The following is a 23466-nucleotide window of genomic DNA, read 5'->3' on the forward strand; positions in this document are numbered from 1 at the left end:
AAGGCTGCCTCCTGGCCAGACTTAAAGGGAACGCTTCTGCAGAGGAGAGAGGCCGAGCCTAGGGCTGCAGTAGCGGCAGGAGCCCGGGGTGTAGGGCGGAGCGTACCGCCCTCAGACGCCCCTCCATGTGGGGCGGAGCCAGGGCCGGAGATCGGCCTAGCCCTGGAGCCTGGGCAGGCCTGGGCTTGAAGCTTACTCTCAGGACCCTTCTGCCGCCTGCCGGGGCCTCCTTCTCGCAGCCTCACGCGGTGCGGAGACCAGCCTCTTACTTAAGGTGGCCCCCACAGCCTCTGACCTAGGCCTGGCGCCTCCAGCCGCACCCCACCTGGGAAGCCCCGGGTCACTCTCCTCCAGGAGTCCCTAGCATCTCGGACCAACCCCTCACCCTCTACCTGCTGTCATCCTAATTCAGCCTTCCGCAGTCCAGTCCACCTTAAAGCGGGCCTCGGGTAGCCTGGTGTTTGTATACAGGGAAAATGTGGAGGGTGTTAAAGCTGCAGGCACACGCCGGCTTCACCAGTAGCCCACACTGCCCCAGAGGGGCATAGACTATCATACTGTTTCTTAAAAAGGCCTCTGGAGCTTTGCACTTGTTCATCCTTCCCTGGCAAACTCCTAGTCCTTTGGGGCTCCCCTCAGGAGTGACTTCTAAGAGTAGTCTTCAGAGGCCCAGGCTGGGTCAGAAACCTCCTCCAGCCTCACACAGGCCCCAAGGAGACATCTGCACAATACCTGGTCGCCCTCTGTCTCCCCAACTAGGTGGTGGACTTAGAAGGCCACCACACAAGTCTTCCTCATCTCACTGTGCCTGGCACATAGTAGGTACTCAATAATTATTTTTTAATGACTGTACTAGTAGCTAGGCCTCTCCATCTGCCTAGGCATGCAGGCAGACACAAACCTTCCAGGTCCCTCTGACACAAGGCTCCTAACAGTGGAGCAGCATCCCAGGACCCACCATTCCCTCAGACCAGGTGCAGAAGATAACGAATCAGGCCCAGGCCTCAGCCCTCGAGCATCAAGAAGTGCACCAGTGGTTTCAAAGCTGTCAGTACTGCTCTGTGTGTAGCGTACCTTCCCCCTCCCTGAGCATGACTCTAAGGCCCTTGGGTGCTAGGAGACCAGAGAGATAACACAGACCCCAGGGGGATTTAGCTGTTCTTTATTGACATGGAGTCTGGGTACCCCTCGCCTCCAGAAGGTTGAGATAGGTCCACAGGACTTCCAGTTCACACTTTTCCTGGGTCCTCCTTCAGTGTGACGGTCCGGTTGAAGACAAGCTGGAGGGCAGAGAGAGAGGAATGACCACCAAGCCAGAACCAGGCCAGAAGGCCTAAGTGGGTCTCACCAGACACCCCACTCCAACCCTCGCTTCATCCCAGAGGAGCTGAGGGCCAAGAAACTCTAGTTACCAATAACTTTTTGACTTTGGCTAAAGGACTGGATGGCTCTGGGTCTCCATTTTATATGAATTATAACAATCCCTATGCCTGTCCCCTACCTTGAGGAATAAGAAAGGGTTCATACAAAATTTTGTGCACGGACTTAACCTCTGAGCCTGTTTCCTCATCAGCAGAACATGAACCCCACCTCAGGTGGTGAAAATTAAGTAAGGAAATGTCAGCAAAGTGCTTGGCACAGAGAATGGCAGCCACCACCATCATTGTTGCGGAAAGGTAAATTCAAGCACCTGTCCCTGGCGGCTGTCTGGATCCACAGAAAAGTAACCAAGCCGCTCAAACTGGAACTTGTCAAAGGGCTTTGCCAGGGCCACAGAACAGTCCACTAATGCTGCCTCGACCACTTGTAGTGATGCCTGTGGGCAGAGAACTCAGGTGGCCATCCAGCCAGAAAGGCCCACCACCCTCACCCCATACCCCATGAGCCTACCGGGTTCAAATCACTTAAGAATCCACCAGGCACCTCAGCAGGATCCTCAGGGTTCTTGTGCTGAAATCTGCAGCCAGAGTAGAGGTCAGACTCCAGCTGGGCAGCCACAGCAAGCAATGCCCATCTTGTACCTGCCCCAACACCAGCTCTGTTCACTCACAGTCGCTCATAGAGGCGAATCTCACACGTCAGAGGCTGTGATACCCAGTGAATAAATGCCTTGGGCTTTTCTCCAGCATCTGCCCGTCTGCAGGTCACCTCAAGGCTTTCCACACAGCCACTGGGGCCCTGGAAGTCAAGGGGCCTGCAATCAGACTTGGACACCACTACCAGGACTGCAAGCTGCACCCAGATCCTCACCCCAGCAGGCACTGTGGTAGGAAGGCTGCAGCTGGCTCTCACCTTGACAACATGCTGCAGCTCGATGACGTAGCCTGTATGCCTCAGGCCCACGGGCTGGCCCCATGCCAGGCGCTTATAGCCTGGCTCTGGCTCCTAGAGGTAGGAAGTGGGGTGGACACAAGAGGCTGCAAGGGTCGGGCAGGTACAAGAGGCTTCTCCCACCCCTACGTCTGGCAAGGATTGGTTTGACTGAAGCAGGGAGTAGATGGACTGATAGAAGAGATGAAGGGCCCTCAGGACTGGGCCCAGGAACAAACAGGACCCTTCACCACCCCCATTCACCTCTTTGAAGTCAGTCCTTTCAATGAAGACAATGGGTCCAAAGGGAATCTGATGGAAGCCCTTGGTCTCATCAGCTGGGAAGCTGGGTACCTGAATGTCCAAGGACTATAGTAGGAGATAAGTGTCTGAGTCACACTAGGCACTGGGATTCCCACACCTAAACCCAGGTGCAACCCCCCCCCCCCCACACACACACACTCTGAAGGAGACTTACCTTGGCAGCAGGAAAATTGGTGATGACCACCTGTAATGGCTCCAGCACAGCCATGGCCCGAGGGGCTGTGTCATTCAGCACATCACGCACACAGGCTTCTAGCAGATGTGGTTCCATTGTGGTCTGTGCCACTGTCACTCCCACCTAGCAGGAAAGGACAGCATCAGTCACAGCCACAACCACATACTACAGTGCTCAGCCCCCACCTGCCCACTCAGCCCACTCGGCTATACCCGAGCACAGAAGTTGTTGATGGCCTCAGGCGGGAAGCCCCTCCGACGTAAGGCTGTGAGCGTGAAGAGCCGTGGGTCGTCCCAATCCCTGTGGGCGAGGTGGTGGTGAGAAAACCTATGGCAGCATATGCTACTAGTACCAACCTTCATTAGCCAAAAAGCCACACCTACCGCACAGCGCCAGCTGCCACAAGCTGGAGAATCTTCCTCTTAGAGACAACAGCATAGTGCAGATTGAGGCGGCCATACTCCCACTGCACAGGACAATAGACGTCCAGTGCATTGCACAGCCAGAAGTAGGAAGAGCGTCTGGGGTGGGAGGGCAGAGTCAAGACTGGCCACCTCCAACCAGGGAGAGACCGGCAGGAAGGGCTGCTGGAATCCCACTGGCCCTCCCCTCCCCACGGACCCAGCTCCCTCACCGGGCCTGGAATTCCTTGGTGCAGAGTGAGTGGGTGATATGCTCGATGGAGTCACAGAGGCAGTGTGTGTAGTCATAGGTGGGGTAGATGCACCTGCAGGGCATAGGCAGTGGGCCCCACCATTCGGCCCCACTCTGCCCTACCCATGGCCCACCCGCCACTCTACAACTCCGCAACCCCACCCCAAGTTCACACCAACCAAGTGTCCCCTGTGCGGTGGTGCGGTGTATACTTGACTCGATAGGCCACAGGGTCCATCTTGCCATCCTCCATCACCAGCTTCATCCGCAGTGTGGCCTCACCCTCTGCAAACTTGCCCTTGCGCATTGCCTGAGAGGAAGCAAGGGCTCAGGCTGCCACTCAGCACAAGGGCATCTCATTCTCAGTATCTTGGCCCACCTAGACTCAATTGCACCCCCAGAGCCCCACCTCGAAGAGTAGCAAGGACTCCTCTGTGGGACGGTCTCTCCAGGGTGAGGGCAGTGGGTTGTGGCCTTTGAGCTCCTCTCCTCGCTGGTGGCACACATAGGCCTGACCCCTATGAAGAAGGGGTGTGAATGCCCAGCATGGATGTGCCCTGGTCAGTCTGCCTGGCTCCACATCATGGCTCTGGCCTCACCTGCGGATGAGCTCCTCAGCCCACGCATACAGCTGGTCAAAATAGTTGGAGGCATATGTCACCTTGTAAGGTATGTAACCTGGGGCAGAATGAGATGGGTATTAGCAACCAATCAGGGACACCCAATGGCAGGCCATGGCCCAGGGAGAGGCCCACTGATAAGCAGTTCTGCCCAGGCCTTCCCCAACCCATACCCAGCCAGGCCACCATGTCGCAGATGGCAGTGAAGAACTTTGCTTCCTCCTTCTCAGGGTTGGTGTCATCAAAGCGCAGGAAACAGATCCCATTGTTGGCCTAGGAAAGTTGCAGTATCTGTGAGCTCCCACATCATCAGTTCCTACAATCCATCTCATCAAACTGGGACATTCTCAGAGCTCTCCCACATCAGAATTGAAAATATCTTTCACTCACCTTCCTGTATCTAAATGCCCTAATAAACAAGGCATCTCATACTAACGTGGGACACAGCATAGCCTCTTCCTAAGCCCAAGAGGTTGCACTGGGAATTTCCGCAAATGTGAACTCACTGCCTCACCAAGAGTTTTTCCTCAATGAGCCCAATTGAGTGGATTCCTAGGTATCTATCACACATTCCTAGGTATCCCCTCCAAGGCGTCTGTCTGCTCTGGGACACTTTATGGGAGCAGCAGGAAAAGCAGGGATACCTCTCTGGTACCTAGTCATGGGAGCAGCAAGCAGTTATGCTGCTTGCCAAGTCCCCAGACACACTCACCTTGGCATAGCCAAAGTTGAAGTTGATGGCTTTGGCATGTCCAATGTGCAGGATTCCATTGGGTTCTGGTGGGAACCGGGTACGTACCTGAGATAAGAGAAATGGGAGCAGAGGAATCAGGTCAGAGCTCAGACTACACTAAAGGATGACCCTTCCAGGGAGGCCATGGTGACAGGTAAGGCGGGATAGTATGGAGGCAGCCCCAGGCAAGTGATGATGGCACTAGCTAGCCTGGCAATACTCCCACACACCTGTCCTCCAGTGATCTCCAGGTGCTGCTTCAGTAGATCCATGGTATATGGAGTGGTCACATAGCCCGGGGTCTTGTAGTTCTCACCTGCCAGGGCCAGAACAAGCCTGATGATACCAGGCTGCAGCCCAGGGCTCCCTATCCCAGGGACCTGACTACAAGAATTGCTATTAAGATCCAGCCCTCCACAAGAAAAGAAAACCCTCTTACACTGTTGGTGGGAATGTAAATTGGTGAAGCCATACGGAAAACAGTACGCAGTTTCCTCAAAAAACTAAAAATAGTTTCCATATGATCTAGCAATCCCACTAACAGGCATATACTCAGACAAAACTATAATTCAAAAAGATACATGCACCACTACGTTCACAGCAGCACTATTTATAATAGCCAAGACATGGAAACAACCTAAATGTCCACCGTTAGATGAATGGATAAAGAAGATGTGGAACATATATACAATGGAATATTACTTAACCATTAAAAAGAATGAAATAATGCCATCTGCAGCATCATGGATGGACCTAGAGATTATTATACTATGCAAAGTAAGTCAGAAAGACAAATACAATATGATATTACTTATAGGTGGAATCTAAAATACGACATAAATGAACATATCTACAAAACAGACAGACTCACTGACATAAAGAACAGACTTGTGGTTGCCAACGGGGGGAGGAGGGATAAGGGAGGAAAGTACTGGGAGTTTGGGATTAGCAGATGTAAACTATCATATATAGGATGAATAAACAACAAGTTCCTACTGTATAGCACAGGGAACTGTATTCAGTATCCTGTGATAAACCATAATGGAAAAAAATATATATATGTATAACTGAGTCACTTTGCTGTACAGCAGAAATTAAACACAACATTACAAATCAATTATACTTCAATAAAATTAAAAAAAAAAAAAAAAAAGATCCAGCCCTCCACAGAGTTTCAACCTGCCTGCTCACCAGGCTTGTGGAACTTAAGCGCCTCGCCTCGGAGCTGCTCCATCAGAGACAGGGTCTGAACAACAGTCTCACCTGCAGAGAACAGACCAAGGAAAACTTATTCTCTGGATACAGCTCCCACATCCAGCTCAGGGAGGTGCCTGTCGATACTACCCATATCCTGGAACCAGAGTAGAACCAAGCAGTCCCCTCTTCCCCCAACCCCAGAGACAAGAGGTACAGAGCCAGACTTCTCAGGCCTCCTCTGACTAGTTTCTGGGTAAAGGAAACACCAGAAATTCCAGTCTTGCAGCAGAAGACAGAGTGTTGATTAAGCCAACGGCCTGAGGAGTCTGGGCTATAATGACCCATCAGGTGGAAAACCCAGATATCAGGGAGTTGAATGTGACAGGAGCCTCAAGCCTCTCACCATTCTCCACCACATCCTTTGCTGTTCTTCGGTCTGTTTCTTCTGGCCGAGCCTTTGCCACCTGAGAGAAGTTCAAAAGTTGGGTCAACGTCTCGGGATCACTGGGGTCAGATACTCCCTTCTCCAGCCTGAAGTTTCACCCTACCCCATCTCATTCCCAGGACCCAAGACCATGCTCAGTCCCACCTTGGGCTTCTTCTCCAGATCAGTCTCCGTCTTGGGACCCAGGAGGTGGAGGACCTGAGCAGAGACCAGAGTCAGAGCTGGGACAGGAGCCCATGACTGACCCAACCCACCCATCCAGCTAAGGGCTTCTTGGTTCTGTCTACTGGCACCACCTTGAAAAACCTACCTAGCCCATCCCACCTCTGCTCCTCACATGGTTCTGCGGCCTCAAATGCTTTTTCCCTCCTGAGGGTCCTGGGCTCAGGTAACAAAAACAGCCATTTACAGAAAGGAACTGTGGGCCCAGCATCAAGATATGCCATCTACCTCAACCATCACCCTCTTGTGATTCTCTGCCAGCACACTGAGATGAAGGCCACATCACCCTTATTTACAAGATGAGGAAACTGAGGTTCAGAGTAAAGCAACTCACCCCAACTTAGGCAGAACCCAGAGGCCCAAGTCTTTCACTGTCCAACCGGGTGCTGCTCCCTCTACCCCAAGCTCTACTATCCACCATCAGAATAGGAATAGGCTTTCTTCCCCTTCCACCACCATTTATCCCTCAGTGGACTCTAGACACTGTCTCTGGCAGGGTCTTTGCCTGCTTCAGCTCAAGGAGGCACCCACCTGCATGTCTACTTCGTGCTTGATCATTTTGCCATCTGCCCACTTGAGCGCAGCCCGAGCCTCTCCTAGAAATATGGGCAGAGGGAGCTGCAGAAAGGCAAAGCAGGACGTTGCCCACCCTCCTTCCCAAGAAAAGAACCTGGCTGACCTCAAAAACCACAGCCAGACCACTTTTAAGGTGTTCCTATTCCTCTTCCCACCTCCCTCTCACCCATGCAGAAGAGAAGGCATGACTAGAGAGAATAACATAGTCCCCTGCCCCAGGCCCTGCTCACCCATCAGCAGCCCCATATTGAAATGGTAACGCTCTACTAGGAGCTGGGGTCGGTGGCGATTTATGGCAGCCTCCACCTACAGAAAGCCAAACCATGTGGTTCAGGAAAGTGTCCTTCAGAAATGCTCTAGGAACCCACACCCTCACCCTGGGTCTTCCTGGTTGGAAAAGCTGAGCCACTCCTTTTCAGGTTCATTACTAAGGAGGCAACCGATGCCTGGGGAAAGACTCACAGCCTCCTCAATCTGCTCTGGGGTCACCACAACGCCCACGCCGCATTCCTGCTCAAAGACCATGGTGTTGATGGGGTCCAGGGGATGACTCCGCACATACTCAAGGGCAGCTGAAAAAAGAGAGCCAATGAATTTGTGGCATCTCAGCTCCAGGAAGTAGGAAGACAAAGCCCTAATCCGATCCATGAAACCCCAATTAGTTTGGTCTCCTGGGTAATTAAGTCTTGCACCTCTAGAGAAGCCCTGAGGTCACAGGAAAGAAGCATGTGCTCTGAGGGAAACTCCCTCAGACCTACAATTCTCTAGTCCGTCTCACCAGAGGTGGCCCTCTCCATCCCTCAGTGCCAGTGCCTGGGTTTAGAGGGGAATGCACAACTAATAATGCAGAGAGACGCTGAGGGACTTCGCAGAATGGGTAGATAGGGACCTTGGCTGAGAAGAAGAGTTGGAGGTGGAAGCGGCAGGACAGGCAGGGGTCTCACCGCTCAGCTGGGTCTCCGTATGGATCTTCCTATTGGCTATGTAGCTCACGAGGAAAGAGAGACGCCGCGGATCCCGGAGTCGGGAGGCCAAGCCATAGAGCAGGGTCCCGGTAGCCTTGTCGATGGTGCAGCCCAGAGTCTGTTGCGCCTGAGGTCAGAGGAGTCAGGAGATAAGCCCCATGCCCAGTAAGAAAAGCCTGAACAAGACAAGGTAGGTTGGTTGGGGTCAGGACCCGGCCTGGCGCTGCGTTGGGGAACAGTCGGCAGCCCGGACCAGGGACTTGGGTTCGCACCTGGGTCGCCGCCTCGCGCAGCTGCGCGCTCAGAGCCGTGTTCTTGAGCGTCTCGCGGGCCTTGTGTTCGCTCAGGCCGAGGCCGGTGAAGAGCGACAGAGGGTCCAGAGCTGCCATTGCTGGGACGCCGGAAACCGAAAGAAAACTTTGCGGCCAATCTGTACATTGGCATTAGCTCACTGGCCAATAGGAGAGCGACGCCGTCAGGGAGAGCCAATGGTGTCCTTCCTTGGCTGGAGGGGGCGGGGCTCTCCAGGGTTGTCAGCGCCATTGAAAGGGCAGAGGGCGGCCTTTCCGGCTTTTCAAGGCGCTTCACTTCCGTTTTCGTGCTCCAGGTCACTAGAAGGGGTAGTGGCGACGGGACTTTAAGGGATGATTTGCCGCAGACCTGGAGGGAAGGTGTTCAGCATCCAGGCAGGAGGCAAACATGGGCGTGGCTCTTTGCTCTTCGACTTTTCTCCTTCAGCCCTGGAAACCTCGGGACTATCCCAATTCTGTTCTTGGGAACAAATGTGAGTCCCTATCGCGTTTCTGACGTCAAAGCTTTGGAGTTGTCACGGAAACATTTGAACAAAATGAAGCCCGGGAAATTCTGTCAAGACTCGAGCACAGAGAATGTCTGAAATGGCCCATCGATGGGCCCCAAAAGTCTGGCACTTTTTGAGAACCCACCTGGACACACACCTGGCCAGGAAGGGCCTCTCAAGTTCTGTGATGATTTGGTTTAAACTCTCCTGTCTGGGAATTCCCTGGTTGTCCAGTGGTTAGGACTGTGCGCTCTCACTGCTGAGCGCCTGGGTTCAATCCCTGGTCAGGGAACTAAGATCCCACAAGCCACGTGGTGTGGCCAAAAAAATCACCTGTCATACTTACCCCCCTTACCAACACATGCATATGTCAGGAAAACCACAAGCAGATTAGACCTTGAAATCCACATGCAGGTGTTTGACAGGATATTTTATTGAAGTTGGGATAGGGTGGGACAGAGGAGGTAGAATAATCATGATGATGTTCTTGGGGGTCTCCCCAGTCTCATTGGACTTCCAGGACCTGCTGAGAATCATTAGGCTGAAACTGAACATACAACCTGTTTTCTTTATGGAACTGGAGCTGCTGGTGGTGACATGATGAGGAGATGCCCAAATTTGGGATGGGAACTCAGGCTCTTAGAGGCCTTGTCTGATACTACCGGACCTTCAAGCACTGGGCAGGATCCTGACTGCAGTCTGTATCCATAGTGTATCCTTGTTTGTTACTATATCCTACTAATGAGTGAGTCCATTTCTGGGCCCCACATGATGACCACATGCCAGGTTCTGCCCAGTGCCACACTCTGCATCAGTATCCAGAGCCAGCCCTGTGTCTTGGCTCCCCATGGCACTTTGGCCCCAGCCTGATGCCCAGCCCAGCCAAGGCCAGGAGCAGGCATTAAGCAGGAGTTGCAGTGCAGTGGTGCCACAGACAGGCACTAAGAAGCAGAACCGTAGCCACGCCAGCCCTGTGTTGAGTCCACAGCTGCAGGTGTCTAGCTCACCACAAAGATGCCTAAGAAGAGCAGGGTACCTGATGCCACCCAAAGACCCATTACAGCACCATGACCACCAACACTAAGTCCTGCAGGTCTAGTGATGGCCCCCTCAGTGGGGTCAGGGCCTGTACCCTCTTTCCTGGTTCCCTCATAGTGCTGACCCTGTGGCTCCATGTCACAGGATGAGGCAGTTGCCCCTACCAAGAATGCCACAAGTAGTGGCAGGCTAGCCAGTCCTCTGGAGCCCTTTGACTTGCACAGAGCAGAACCATCAAGTTGGATGGGTGCATGCCCAGGGGACTGGCTTGCTCGCATAAGCCTCTGGCACTACTTCAAGGAAAATCAAGAAAACAATGAACGAGGAGAAAAGCCAGGGAGCAGCCAGCAAGGCCCAGCTGTGGCATGGGAAGAGGCAGGGTCCAGTAGCCAGACCTACGGACAAGTCCCTGTCACACAGGCTGATGCACAGAAGCAGCAGTGGCCACAGTGCTGAGGGCCATGGCAGCCTTGTGCAAATGCCCCAGAAGGGTAATGTGGCAGGCTCAGCAGCAGCAGGGCTGTGGACAGAGCCCCTTGAGTAGTGCATTCAGCACATGCAGATCACCAGTGGCCAGACACTTGGGGCTGCACACAGTGAAGGCCCAGCACAATCCTGTTGCAGCCCATGCCTAGCAGCCCCTCCAGCAGTGTGCCAGCACCAACACCCAGCTTGGCAATTCCACCATTACCGCAGGGCCTCATAGCCAGCAGTCCAGGCCCCTCTCCATGGCCAGCAACCCCACGTGGCCCTTGTGCTGTTGTCCCAATAGAAGAAACCAACGCTGGTCACAAGGCTAGCTTTCTCCAGGAGCTCCTTCTGCTCTCCACCACCCCTAACTCCCTAACTCCAGCCAAGGAGTCCTAGCAGGGCCCACATGCTGAGCTTTTTGTAATACTGACCCCTCAGGCTTGGGGGCAGGATGGACCTGCCAGAATCCTGCCCCACCCCTGCCTGCCTTACACTCTTTCTGGCTTACCTGAACACCTGCCTCAGGAGTACCTTTGCTCCCCATCTCCCCCCAGCTGGAGATGCCCAATCCTAACCCCAAACAGTTGAAGAGAATAGGAGGCAGCATTATCCACGAAGAGAGGCACGGAGGCTCTTCACAAGACTTGACCTTGCGGTATGTGTACACAAGGCAAGCCTGCTGGGACAAGCCTGCAAACCCACTGTGGGTAAACAGCCTGGGGCAGCTGCCAGAAGCCAAAGTTTTAGGGAATCAAGGGAAGAAATGGCCTGGCAGGACCCCACACCCTCCCTCCCACAGGAAGCCAGCTAAGATTAGCTCTGGTCCTCTCTGCCTGTCCTTTTGGAGGAGGGTCTCCTTTCCCACAGCAGTTTTTTTCCTGCTCTGTTCTCCCAAGGGATCCAGGTGGTTTTCAAACTACAGCAAAGAAAGACCTGAGAATAGAAAAAGAGAAAAGAGACTTCTCTCCACCCCCAAGTACTTCCTGTTCCCCAACAAGTCCTTCCTGACCTACTGTCTGGTTGTCAGCCCCAGGCTGCTCCAATGCCTGCACCTTTTACCCCATGCTGTCAGCTTCTGGAGCTTCATGGGGTACACTCCACTCCTAGGGTGTGAGGTACCAGCAATGTTACCAACTGTAGCTGCCTCCACGTGGGACCCAGAACCAGTGGGATCAAAGGGCAGGGGTCAGACCCCAAAGAGCTGATGGCAGTGGGGGCTTTGCACGCACGCGCGCGCGCGCGCACACACACACACACACACACGTTGGGAAGGGGAGGTAGTCACAGCACCTGATGTATTACAGTGACTAAGTCTGCTTATTTGTCATTTATTTTTAAAATATATTTAAACAGCAGCAATCACTTCCAAAATGCAAAAAAAAAATTACAATTTTTAGAATAAAATTATAATGTTTATAATGCGAGTCAGAAAGAATTGAAGGTACAACTGAGAATCAAATCACACAGCACTGGGCATGGCTAGAGAAGCCAAGGCCCACTGGCTGGGGGGGTCAAGTTGACAAGAGGTCCCAACGAGTGAGGTTTCCACCCTCAAATCATACCCCCCCCAACTCCCCATTGACGAAGCCAGTGTCCTCTAGGTTAGAGAAGAAGCGTCAAAGAGCTGGCCCTCTGTGGGGGATCCCCCAAACCCAGTCCCCCCCACCAGCCAGGGACCTGCTAATCGACCTCCTCCATGTTGCTGTAGGTGGGGGCTGGGCGGTCCACAGGGGGGGCGAAGCGTTCAGGGGCTGTCCGCGTGGGGGCCACGTCAGGGGCCTGGCCAGGGCCTAGTCCCTGCAACAGAATATGAGGACAGGGGTTGGGGGCTGCCCAGTATGCCGCCTGGCATCCCGGGGGTGCTGGCTTGGAGCCCTGGCACCCAAGGGAGGGCCCCAAGGCAGGCGCAGACAGCAGCGGCATTGAGACAGAGAGACGAGATCAGCCTGAACAGTCTCACTTTATTAACACTTTAAATACAGGAAGCTGCTTGGGCAGGGCTAAGCCCCAGGCCAAGGGTAGGAGCAGCAGGACAAACGGACAGACAGCTGGACGGGATACCCACCCTAAGATGCTCTGCCCCTGCAGGAGCCACAGTCCCCACCCTCTCCCCTCAGATGCACACACTGAGGCCCAAGCCCAGAGTTGGTCCCCACCACAGCGGCAGGCATGGCCTGGTGGGCAGGTAGGTAGGCCAGCTCACAGCAGCTGCCTGCAGGCGAGCTCATCTCCAGGGACTCTGGGATACCAGAGGATAGAACACGTTGAGCACGAGGGCCATCAAAGCTGCCACGGTGCCCAGAACAAAGTATCGGAGACAGCCCTCGTCTGGTGTGGTAGGGCCACGTGGCGGGGGGCCCACCCAGTCCTGGGGCCCCCAGGAACCCAGGGGCGCAGGCCCCTCGGGTACCGGCTCCTCCTCGGCCTCCAGCTCCTGCCAAATCCGGGAAGCCTACGGCGTGCGGAAACGGCCATCAGCACCCAGGGCGGGGGTGAGGGGGTAGGGGGACCCAGTGTCCCCAAGACCCCTGGCCATGACAGTCCCGCCCAACGTAACCGGTGCTAACCCCGTACATCCCAGGTCAAGTGGCAGAGTGGTGGACAGGCAGGAGCCAAGTGGGCCATTCGCAGGGTTGTCTAGATGGAGAGCACCACAGTGGGAGAAATCTTGATGGCATTTTGGCCTCAAGAAGCTCCCCTATCGACATGCAACTTCCCCACAGGGGTTGGGTGGGGGTGGGGGTGAGGGTTAGCTGGTCAGTTTTTTAGCCCAGGCTTCCCACAGAGGAGACTGGCTCATGGAGAACAGAGCTGCCAACCCCAGAGTCATCTCCTGGCTCCCGCCCACCTACATCCAGATCCTGATCACTGTATGAGTCTGAGCATAGCGGGCTCAAGGGAGGAGAGGACAGCAAGGAGACAAGTCCAGAAAAGAGTTTCGGATGTGCCCACCAACCAGGCCTATGGCATCCCATGTCAGTAAGAGAGACAGACGATCCTGAAGGCACAGTGGGGACAAAAGCTCACCTCAGAGAGGGTGATGGCCACATTGGCTATGGCCTGCTGGATAGGCCCTGTCCTGAGTGCACATCAGAACACAGGGACGATCACAAGTGAGGGTCTGTGGGCTAGCATGTGGGGAGTGTGCAGAGGGAAAGTTGGGAGGTGTCAGGTACAGTCTGTTCACACCACTATACCCAGTGAAATTTGGAGCAGCTGCTTGGCCCGTAGTCTATGCACACACCAATGGCAGCGCGTTGCTGTGTGTGTACCTCTGTAAGTGTCCCTGCAGCCTGGGAATCGCTCTGGCTAAGGCTTTGATGTAAGGGAACCCTGTCTGTGACTCTTAAAAATCCGAAGGTTCCAGGGGCCTAGGACTGTAGAAGAGGAAGCTGTGCCCTACCCCCACCCATCTGTGAGTTGGGCCCCACTAGCCTGAGCAGCCTCCCCGTGCCTCACCTGGCTGGCAGCAGACTCAGCTGCAGGGCCTAGGTCTGGGTGGTGTTCAGAGTGACCTGCCCGGGGGGGCCTCTCCACAGGAGAGTTCCGCCGGCGGTAGAAGAGTACATAGGCATAACGCGTCACGACCTGGCTCTCGTCTACCGTTGTCACCGTGCTGTCATCAAACAAGCGCCAGCCTATGGCAAGGTGGGAAGAGTGTGAACATACCCTGCACCAACACCCCTACCATCTATCCTGCTGGCTGTGTGTGCCCTCACCCACGTCGCTGCGCTGGCTGCTGCGATCATTGGGCAGGCGTGCACAGGCAGTGTAGTGGCCACCGATCATGCCTCCATAGTGGTTGATGACAGCGTACAGGTCATAGCTGGGCAGCTGCTCCTCTTTCTGACCGATACAGAACTTGCTCAGGTCCAGGTTCCTGTGGTACCAGCCAGAGAGAGGTGAGACAGTCAACAGGTGCCCTGGATGCCGACCTTGGCCCCCATGCCCTGACTACAGTCACGAGAGCCCACTGCTCACCGAACAGGGAACTCCACCAAGTCATTGATCTTGTCACGCCAGATGAAACTGCGAAAGGAGAAGCGCTTGAGCTGCACGATGAGCACATTCGGCAGGCGCCACAACAACAGCTGCTTGGAGGCCTCGCGGTGTTGTTTGCACTGCGGGCAGTACCTGACAGGGGACAGAGGCGGAGTCAAGACCGACAGACCTCCACTCCACTCTTCCCCACTACCTGCCTGCTGCCCTGTCCTCACCAAGCCTCCTCAGGTGCCAGCACCTCAGGCCGCGTAAAGAGGTTCAGACACTGGTCCAGAGTGAAGTGGCCAGCACGGGCAGCCTCACCAGCAGAGCCTGGATCCTCAGCACATTCCAGCTCCTTGGAGGCTACCAACACAAACTCCTGCAGGCGCTCATTGTTCCGCCAGACTAGAGCCAGGCTGCAGTCATCACCCAGCTCTAGTGGGGTGTCTCCTGGAAACGGGCAGGGAAGGGAATCATGCAGCTGTGGAGAGCAGCCAGCCCAACCCACGCCAGGGGTCCCTCCCACGGCCTCAGACACCTTTGTCCTCTAGCCGCTGCTCTCGGTTGGATGCATCAATTCTATAGATAAAGAACTGGGGTGTGTGGGAATTCATGGCTTCACTTGGGTGTTGGTACCCGGGCACAGCAGCTGTGAAAGAACATGATAATCAGAGCTTTCCTGTCTACCAGAGCCTAAACAAGCTTCCTCCAACCTCCCCTACCCCAGCTCCAGAGCCTTTCACCAGACTTTTACCTTCAGGCCGGGACACCCTCTCACCAGCAGGCAAGGAGCCAACTTCAATGGGCCCACTGGCCAGCATCTCAGAAGAAACTCCACTGGTGCTGGGCACAGGGCCCCGATCAGGGGATGCCCAGGCCCGGGGGACCCCTGTGTCCCCCTCAGCCACAGGGGTCACCATCTGGAGCTCCGGTGGCTGAACAGGGTCCCTGTCATTGTCCCCAGCCTCCAGGGAGCTAGTGGACAGCAGTGTGTTGCAGCCAGGGCCCTGGGACTCCAAGGCCATGCGGCCAGGCTGGAAGGGTGGCTGGAACACACTCACAGAGTACCTGGTAACAGGCAGCAAAAGCAAGTAAGAATCCAGACCAACGTGTCCGGCACCTCTGCACTCCACCCCCACGCCCCACCTACCCCACCTTAATCCAACCACTGGGCACTTACCGGGCATATCCCTCTAGCAGCTGAGCAAGACGGGCATAAGTGAGGCGTGAGGCAGGTACACTGACCAGGAAGGGGTAGCCAATGTTCTCAGGGCGGCAGAGGCCCTTATGGTCAGGCCAGTGGGTTTTCTGACAGAGCCTGGAGAGAAGGAGGAGGTAAGACTAGGGCCTTAGCCACACCTCTACGCTAGGGCTAGACCAAGGAACTGGGTATGCCAGCCCTGCCTCCCCCAGGGTCTGGTAGAGTGGGGTGGCAGGTAGAGGGCTTAAAATATATGTGCCTTTATGTGGAGAAGAGGTAGGGCAGCAAGTGGAAGGTGGAGAGGAGGGACGGGGGGAGACCACGGGAGTCCTCACTGGTTGCAGTAGCCCACGCGGTAGCAACGGGTACAGCGCTTCAGCTTCTCATCCTCTGACTGCTGCTTCCGCTGGCAGGCTGCACACTTGGAGATGGGGACGCTGGGCACCTGGGGGCGCTAGGGTGGGTCGTTTGCCTCAGTGAGGCCAGGGCAGGCAGGAACGCCCCCCTCCCCCATCAGGGCCCTGTGCCATCAGGTTGGCCCCCACTCACCTGCTGCACCTCTAGCACCACCACCCGCTCCTTAGCCAACTCTGGGGATAGGAGCTCGAAGCAGAGGAGTGTGTCGGAAGGTGACACAGTGTCCAGTGAGTGGGAGGGCAAAAACACACGGTGGAAGCGATTCTTAATCACCTGAGGACAGAGAACACACAGATCCTATGTGAGGACAAGCCCTTTCCCTGGCCCTGCCACAAAGCACAAGATGAAGATATGACCTTGATCTTGGGTCAAATGGGGGCAGGGTTGGGGATTGTGGCCCAAAAGAAGTATATGCCTCTGCTGGCCCCAGCCTCAGTGCCCAATGGAATAAGGAGCCTGGTGCCTCACAGAGCATGAAAAGACCAAGACTGGGGCAGGTATCAACCATACCAGCTCTCCACACCAAGGGCCTCTACCCGGCTGTCAACCAGTGGGCCCTGTTGAGACTGCACCATGGTTACTATGAAGGGGCCGCATTCAAGGAGGCATCTCCCTACCTCTACCCCCGAGGTAAAGGACACTACCAGGCAGCAGGCTAGGAACCTTTGGGGAAAACCGGCACACAGATCTGGGAAAACAGGAGGGAGAAGCAGAATGGATGGAGAACGTCTATAGCTGGTGGATGGCTAGTCCTGCAGCTCAAGCTCCTTCCTTGTCTGAAGAAGGAAGAGCAGCTGGGGGCCAACAACAAAAGGGGGAATAAATCCAGATGATGGCTGGGAACTGAGAACACCTCAGTTACATAGCCCAAATGCCTGGTTTCAACCATGTCTCAACCAATAGCACCCCACCTGTCTTTGTGCAGTCACATGCACGTTTGTGTGTACACATACAGATGCTAATGATCGTACACACGTATCTGCACGCTGCAAACATAGACATGTGTCCACGCGCGTAAGAGCCTTGGAAAGACAGACACACCTCAGCCAGACGCAGGTTCTCAGGCTTCACGTGGACACTCTGAGACAGGGAGTCCAACACTTCACTTGCACTGGAGTTCTCCTTGCTGATGCTCACCAGAAACTGTGGTGACAAGAGTACAGAGTCCATGGTGGGAGGTAGGCCAGGGTCTCTGCGAAAGCCCAGCAATACGGGCTTACTTCTCACCTTGACGGGCTTGCTGTGGGGCTCCCGGGCAAAATAGAAGATGGGGAGAACCTTTTGCTTCTGTGGCAAGGGCACCGGCAGGTACAGGAACGGGTCAAAAGTGATGGAGACCTGCAAATGTACAGTTTCCACTGGGTGGCCACAGAGGGAGTGGGGGGCAGGATGCTTGTGCCCTGAGAGCCCAATCCACGCCCTTGGAGGGCTCTCAGGGTCTCACAGCCAACCAGCAAATTCTCAGGCTTGACAACACTAGATGGACGAGGAGAACCATTAGGAGAGAACAATCCCTGTTTCTGATAGTTGAGGCCTTCCTCAGCCAAGCCGCTTTAACCATCTGCCTCTCATTTGCACACCTTGTGCCTTTCCAATCTTACCCATCCCCACCCCACCTTACATCACCCAAACATCACTTTTACCTCAGTCAGGAAGCCTACCAAGCCTGACCTCTGCAGCCCACACAGGGCCTAAGGCCTCCCCCTCACCTTCTTTGCCCAAATCTTGCCCTGCAACACCTAAAGATGCACATGCCTCTGACCCCATTCTGACCAGGCTAGCTAGGACAAGCCGGGGGTGTCTTTCTAGGAGAATCCGTCACACCTTTGCGCACACGGGGCACACCAGCTTCGACTTGTACTGTCCCTGAAATAGGTCCACGATGAAAGAGTCATTCCTCATCTTGTGCCGCTGCCAGGCTTCCTCAGCTACCACCTGAGGAGCAGAGTGGTGAGAACCGAGGAGACCTGGGGACGGGGACGTGCATGAGACATGCCCACCTCCGCCCCCCAACTCTGACCTCATCAGGTCGCCCATCTGAGTCCACGGTCTCCGTGTAGGGCTTATTCTGAATACGGTTCAAGTCCTCGTGCAGCCCATCCAGCAGGAAAGCCATGAACTCCTGGGCATCGTGCTGTGCATAGCCTGTGAACTGGCTGGCCTTGCTCGCCACAATGGCCTGGAAGCAGGGGCAAGATGTGAGCATGGAGCCCCAGCACCTACAATGCACCCAGCTGGCTAGCCCTTCCCACCCTCTCCAGCCAAGGTAGGAGTGGCCACAGATCACCTTCAACTTGGAGGGCTGGAAGGCATGGTGGGTTCCCTTCCACAGCGCCCGGAGCAGCACAGCAAAGCCGATGGCCAGACGCCCACCAGTCCCCAGTGGGTTGTTGTAGTTGATCTCGGCCTCAAAGGAGCGGTCTAGGGACAGCAACCAAGGAGACGTGTGAGCAGGGGAAGATATCCCCCATCCCCGGGGCTCTAAGCCCCCGTTCTCACCGTGGAAGAAGTCCCGCAGCTCCCGAGTATTGGACAGAGACTGGATGACGCTGTTCATGAAACAGGTGTTGCCTAGATTGACAAGGCCAGTGAAGCCCGGCAGACACACCTTCTTCTCTTCCTCCTCCTCTTCCTCCACGCTGTCTCCACTCACCGGGCTGTGGGGCATTGGAGGCACCATACATGTGGGCTTGGGCTGTGGGAGCAAGAGGGGCATGAGAGAGTAGCCCTGGGCTCTCCAGCCTTCATCCTTGGCCCTCCCCACCAAGGATTCTCACCGATGCCAGGTGTGGCTCTGGCTTTGGGGCTACATGCTCCATGGGGGTGCGGGCTGCCACACCATCTAGGCCTGTGTCCTCAGATCGAGCCTTGGGTTTCTCCTTCTCCACAGCCCGGGCTTCCTCCTGGCCTGTCAGGGGGTGGGGGGTACCTCCCGGTGGGGTTGAATCCAGAGGGGTTGGACCTGTCGGCACGGCTACCTTTGCACCACCCACTGCACCTTAAAAAGGGGGAATGGTGGGGCTGGTGGTTAGCAGCATGTGGCACGGGGTGGGGGTCTGGGTCATGAGGACTGGGCAATGAAGGGAGCTCGTGTGCAGACCTCGTGCAGCTGGGGCCTCCAGACCCCCCCAGCGCTGACTCTGCCGCTTGCGGAGGCAGATGTCGATGCGAGAGGCCGTGAAGCAGAAGGTGCACTGCTCTGGCTCGATCAGGTTCCTGCAGGAAGAGGCTAAACTCAGAAAATTAGGTGGAGGGGATGCAGGGCTAGATGGGTCAGGGGGATGGAGCCCAGGGTGGGACTTGCACAGTGGCGGGGCCGGGCACCACCCACCTGAGCTTCACCTGCCAACGGAAGATGGTGTGGGGCCCACAGCCCGGGTGCGGTCTCAGGAAGTTTCCGTCCCTGTAGAGGCAGAGCAGGGGCAGAGAGCAGAAGAGGCAGGAGAAAGAACATGAGACGCACTGTCCTGCCTGAAGCACACTGTCTGCCCTATGTGTCTGCCCGCCCACCCACCCACCTGGTCTGGAAGATAAGCGTGAAGTCCTGCTCGCGGAAAAGCACTCGAGATGTGTCCCTGCAGATTTCCTTCACGTACACGTGCACCACCACTGAGTCCGGCCCCTTCTCATACGAGTCATTCTTGACAAATGCCAGGTTCACCATGGACTTGGGCTCTATGTTGAGACCACATCTCAGCACCACCCAGGACAGGTTCCAGCCTGTTCCTACTCTACTTCCTAGCCACCCACCAACCTTGCAACCCAAACTAGAGCTCTGCCTGCCCACCCCCAGCCCCACCTTTACCATCCACCAAGGCTGCAGCATCTGCTGCCACTGCCATCTCCTCTTTGGAACGATCATCTTTCTCAGAGTCTCTGCTCCGGGCCATGACTGGGGACACTGGGTCATTCCTGGGGGCTACTGCCTTCTTTCCTGTCAAAAGTGCTAGATTCTCCTCTGAGCCCAGGAGGCAGGTCTGGGGGTTCAGTGGTGGTACACGGAGCTGTTCCTCAGCCTCAGCCTGTTCATGGCGAGATTGTGGGCAGGATCAGCCCTGGGTCTGGCAGGCGGCCCCCCACTGCAGTCCACACCCTTCCCCCTCACCTCCCAACTCCCAAGCAGGCACCCCACTCTCACCTGGGTGGCCGGCTCAGCCAGGAATTGGGGGGCATCACCCCGGGGTCCAGGGCCATCTCTGGACCCTTCCCCCTCCGGCCCTCTGTGGAGATGCACAGCCCTCTTGGCACTGGGCCCTGCTTGGGCCCCAGGGCCAGCCCCTGCGCCTACCTCACCACGGCCCTGGGCCCGCTTCTGGTTCCGGGCCTCCTGCTTAGCCCGGCGGGGCTCAGGGCCTGGCTCCAGGGCAACAGGAGACGGCTCCTGCCCATTCTCCTGGCACCGCAGCCCTGGCACCAACTCCTGGGTCCCAAGAGGTTTCTTCTGCCAAAGATACAGCAGTCAGGCCCTGTTAACTACACTGAGTATCCCTACCCTACTCTGCTCTGAAACTTACCAGGAGAGAGGGCCACGTGAGCAGAGGCACCTTCTTGGGCAGTGACAGCTGCAGGAGGCCACCTTTGCGAGCCTGCACTTTGGTGCAAGAACTTTCTATCTCAGCATAGAAAACACCACCCCACTGCCGACCACCTGGCAACAGAGTGGGAGGAGTGAGCTGAGGTAGGGGATATCAAAGGATTCAAGTATACTGCTGGGCTCAAAGCAGATGGACATACCTGGAAGCCGCACCACACAGTCTGTGTCTGTGAAGGCAGCATCTACCTCCTCCAGCCGCAGGGGACCGGCTCCCACACGCAGCTTGACAAACACCTCATCAGCACTCTGCCTCCAATCAAGCAACAACTCTACAGAGGGAGTGTCAAAAAGATTGTGAAAGTCTCCATGAAATTTTGATGGGAGTAAGCAGGTACCAGACACCCAGCCCTAATGCAACTACTCTAGATAAGGGCTATATCCCCAGTGCCCCCTCCTCTCCCCTAGCACTCTATCATCCAAAAGGCTTATTCATTACTCACCGTCTTTGGTCGGCTCCTCCCGAGTGAATGCTGACCCTGACAACAAAGGAAAGAACAGGGAAAGGATGATGGACAGGCAGTCTCCAAGACTATAACATCCCACCAAACACCATCTTTAGGACTTCAGCCAAGTACCCCAACTTCAAAACTGAGGCTCTACCCAGCCTGCCATTGGTCCTTCTCTCAGCATCAGACCAGGATGGAAGGAACAGCAAAAAAGTCATCTCCCAATCCCCAATCTGTATGCTCAACAGGAAGGGAGGAGGGGAAGGCCACAAGCACTCTGGGAATGCCACTACCACCTCTCCTAGGATCTCCATCCTTGTTCTCCTGGTTTGCTGGATCCTTCTGCTTCTTCTTACTGGTGGCCTCCTCCAGTCCTGGGGGCCCTCTCCTTGGGCCTGTGGTGCTGGCCCCACCAGACATCTTGAGCCGCTTGGGTGACAGCCAGAGTGCCCCGGGGTCGGCAACGGTGTCTGGGTCAGGGCTACGGCGCTTTCTTCCTGGCCCAGCTATCTTGGCAACTCTTTGTGGACAAATTCTCCAGCAAGGAACTGACAGCCTAACGAGAAGGGGACAAGTGATCACTACCAAGGCCCAAAATTTGCTCCTTGGTTACACCCAGGGCTCAGCAACCTGGGACACTTCTAAGCCTATGGAGAAATACCTCTCTACTACCTGATGTAGCCCTAGATACTCTCAGACTATTCCTAAAGCGGAATAAATAATGCAAGTAGAAGCAACCACTTCTGGCTGAGCCTCCTAGATGCCTGCCATACAGACCCACAAAGAGAGAAGCCTCACTGAGGAGGTGTCAGGTCAAGGCAGCCATGGCCTGGGACCAGGCTCCTCCAATCTGGAGAGGAGCCATAGCTCCAGCCCACAGGGCTGGCACACTGAGCAGGGTGCTCACTTTTCCTTCACTCTCACTGGCTGCTTAGTCACCACCCGAGAAGTAGGAGGAAGGCAAGAAAGGAGGAGACAGACAATTAAACAGCAGGAGGACCAGGCTCTGTGGCTGAAAACAGGCCCAGCCCAGGTGCTACCACTGCCCAGGCATCATCTTGAGGTTAAGGAACCCCACCTGCCACCTGCCAGTTCCCACCCTCCTCTGAACCTGCTTCTGTGCACTGCTTGGTTTTTGTTTTTGTTTTCTTACATCTGGAGAGATTCCCCTCTCCAGCTGCTCTCCTATGCAAAGAGGGGCCTGCAAAAGCTAAGGTGAAAAGGGTATTCAGATGTCACATTTCCCTTTCAGCAGCATCTCTGCCTCAGGGTGGGCATGCAGTCTGAGACTGAAACAGGCATTATCTCCTTCCTTCCCATGTCCACCCCCTCATCAGCTCTTAGCCAGTTTCCCACAGACCCACCAGTGGATTCTGGGCTGTTTCTCCATCCAAAATAAAGGTCTCAAAATTGAGATAAGGGTGGGGATGAACGAACCATGGATCCAGGATCCCTGGCAGGCTCAAGCATGGCCTGAGACAGTAGTAGGACAGATAGTGACTAGTCTGTGTTCCCCAGAGTGTGAGTGTGTGGGAGTGGGGAGCGGAGGTTTGGCGGGGGACGGGGGGATTCTTCTACGGGTCAGATGTGGGACTGGTGGGCTAGATCTTCAGTGACGACAGGTCCAGAATCGAGGGGTGGACATCTGCTACCTCTTTGCTCCCAGGCCCCAGCTGAAGGTCGCGTCCCTACCCTCTCCTCCTGGGACGTTGAGGAAGGAAAGGGGCTGCCTAGAGCCCCAAGGTGGCCTAATACGGCCGCGCGGGGTTACTGACCACAGACCAGCGCCCCGGCCGGGCTGCGACCCAGCTCCAGCCTCCGAACCCTGGGCCCGCCACCACCTCCTCCAGGAAGCCGCCCTCGCTCGCCGCCAGCCCTCTTCGAGACGGCAGGCCGGCCACAGGCTTTAGTGTAACGGCCCCGCCTGCATCAGTGGGCCCGGCACGCCGCAGGGCTCGAGGGGCGGAGACTGGTACGGCCCGTGACCTTGAACAGGTCGCCCTAGGCCCGCGTCTCGGCCTCCCTGCTCCGGCGAGACAGGCGAGCAGCGGCCAGCCCCACTCACCGAGCTAGGCCGCTGCAGCCAGCCCTCTTCGGGCCCTGGCAACCCGCTCTCGATTCCGGTTCCGGCGTCAGGTCGGTTCCGGTTCCGGCGCGCCCCTCCCCCGTCCCGGCGCCGCCGCCACCACGGCCTCAGCTGCTTGTTTTGTTTCCACTTCCAGTTACGGCCGCGGGTGCCTGAACGCAGAGCTGGTGACGCACTTCCGGCGGGAGCAGCTCCGGGGCGGGTCGAAC

At 55.9% G+C, this 23466-nt stretch overlaps 2 protein-coding genes across 11 annotated transcripts; both read right to left on the bottom strand.

Moving 5' to 3' along the window:
- Positions 1-1068: 1068 nt before the first annotated feature.
- Positions 1069-8631, bottom strand: QARS1 (glutaminyl-tRNA synthetase 1). The gene is made up of 24 exons (XM_079934292.1): positions 8494-8631; positions 8201-8348; positions 7719-7828; positions 7487-7562; positions 7212-7276; positions 6603-6656; positions 6417-6477; positions 6008-6079; positions 5047-5132; positions 4796-4882; positions 4257-4356; positions 4063-4141; positions 3873-3981; positions 3643-3773; positions 3444-3536; positions 3193-3330; positions 3022-3109; positions 2789-2932; positions 2575-2679; positions 2293-2385; positions 2051-2178; positions 1891-1957; positions 1691-1816; positions 1069-1280 (listed from the first exon to the last, which is right to left on the bottom strand). The coding sequence occupies exons 1-24, from the start codon at positions 8608-8610 to the stop codon at positions 1230-1232; spliced, it is 2328 nt and encodes a 775-aa protein (XP_079790418.1). The 5' UTR covers positions 8611-8631; the 3' UTR covers positions 1069-1229.
- A 3217-nt stretch (positions 8632-11848) lies between these two features.
- On the bottom strand, positions 11849-23398 carry USP19 (ubiquitin specific peptidase 19). 10 transcript variants are annotated; one of them, XM_079933459.1, is made up of 27 exons: positions 23237-23398; positions 21468-21727; positions 21166-21201; positions 20866-20994; positions 20646-20779; positions 20270-20572; positions 19937-20153; positions 19650-19806; positions 19463-19534; positions 19232-19347; positions 18909-19129; positions 18631-18826; positions 18419-18552; positions 18152-18310; positions 17956-18066; positions 17359-17469; positions 17173-17274; positions 16264-16404; positions 16050-16168; positions 15694-15831; positions 15268-15581; positions 15052-15162; positions 14747-14963; positions 14511-14663; positions 14249-14409; positions 13989-14167; positions 11849-12326 (listed from the first exon to the last, which is right to left on the bottom strand). In XM_079933459.1, exons 2-27 carry the CDS (start codon positions 21589-21591, stop codon positions 12210-12212), a joined length of 3972 nt encoding a protein of 1323 aa, XP_079789585.1. In that variant the 5' UTR covers positions 21592-21727; positions 23237-23398; the 3' UTR covers positions 11849-12209. The 10 variants fall into 10 exon arrangements, with proteins under 10 accessions (XP_079789585.1, XP_079789581.1, XP_079789579.1 ...); XM_079933455.1 differs by having other exon boundaries at positions 19931-20153; XM_079933453.1 differs by having other exon boundaries at positions 18909-19123; positions 20270-20569; positions 21465-21727.
- Between the last annotated feature and the right edge of the window lie 68 nt (positions 23399-23466).

This window comes from Stenella coeruleoalba (genome assembly GCF_951394435.1).
Source record: "Stenella coeruleoalba genome assembly, chromosome: 10".
Classification (NCBI taxonomy): Eukaryota; Metazoa; Chordata; class Mammalia; order Artiodactyla; family Delphinidae; genus Stenella; species Stenella coeruleoalba.

Bases quoted from the DNA above. Each gene is read 5' to 3' on its own strand.
- QARS1 (XM_079934292.1), bottom strand. From the start codon at position 8,610: ATGGCAGCTCTGGACCCTCTGTCGCTCTTCACCGGCCTCGGCCTGAGC. The intron at 1,958-2,050 runs GTGAGTGAACAG...CTCTGGCTGCAG, and splicing joins ATTCGCCTCTATGAGCGACT to ATTTCAGCACAAGAACCCTG. The intron at 1,817-1,890 runs GTAGGCTCATGG...CTCTGCCCACAG, and splicing joins TCTTAAGTGATTTGAACCCG to GCATCACTACAAGTGGTCGA.
- USP19 (XM_079933452.1), bottom strand. From the start codon at position 21,591: ATGTCTGGTGGGGCCAGCACCACAGGCCCAAGGAGAGGGCCCCCAGGA. The intron at 17,470-17,955 runs GTGTGACGGATT...GTACATTTGCAG, and splicing joins TGTGCCCCGTGTGCGCAAAG to GTCTCCATCACTTTTGACCC. The intron at 16,169-16,263 runs GTGAGTGGGGGC...GACCCACCCTAG, and splicing joins TGGTGCTAGAGGTGCAGCAG to CGCCCCCAGGTGCCCAGCGT.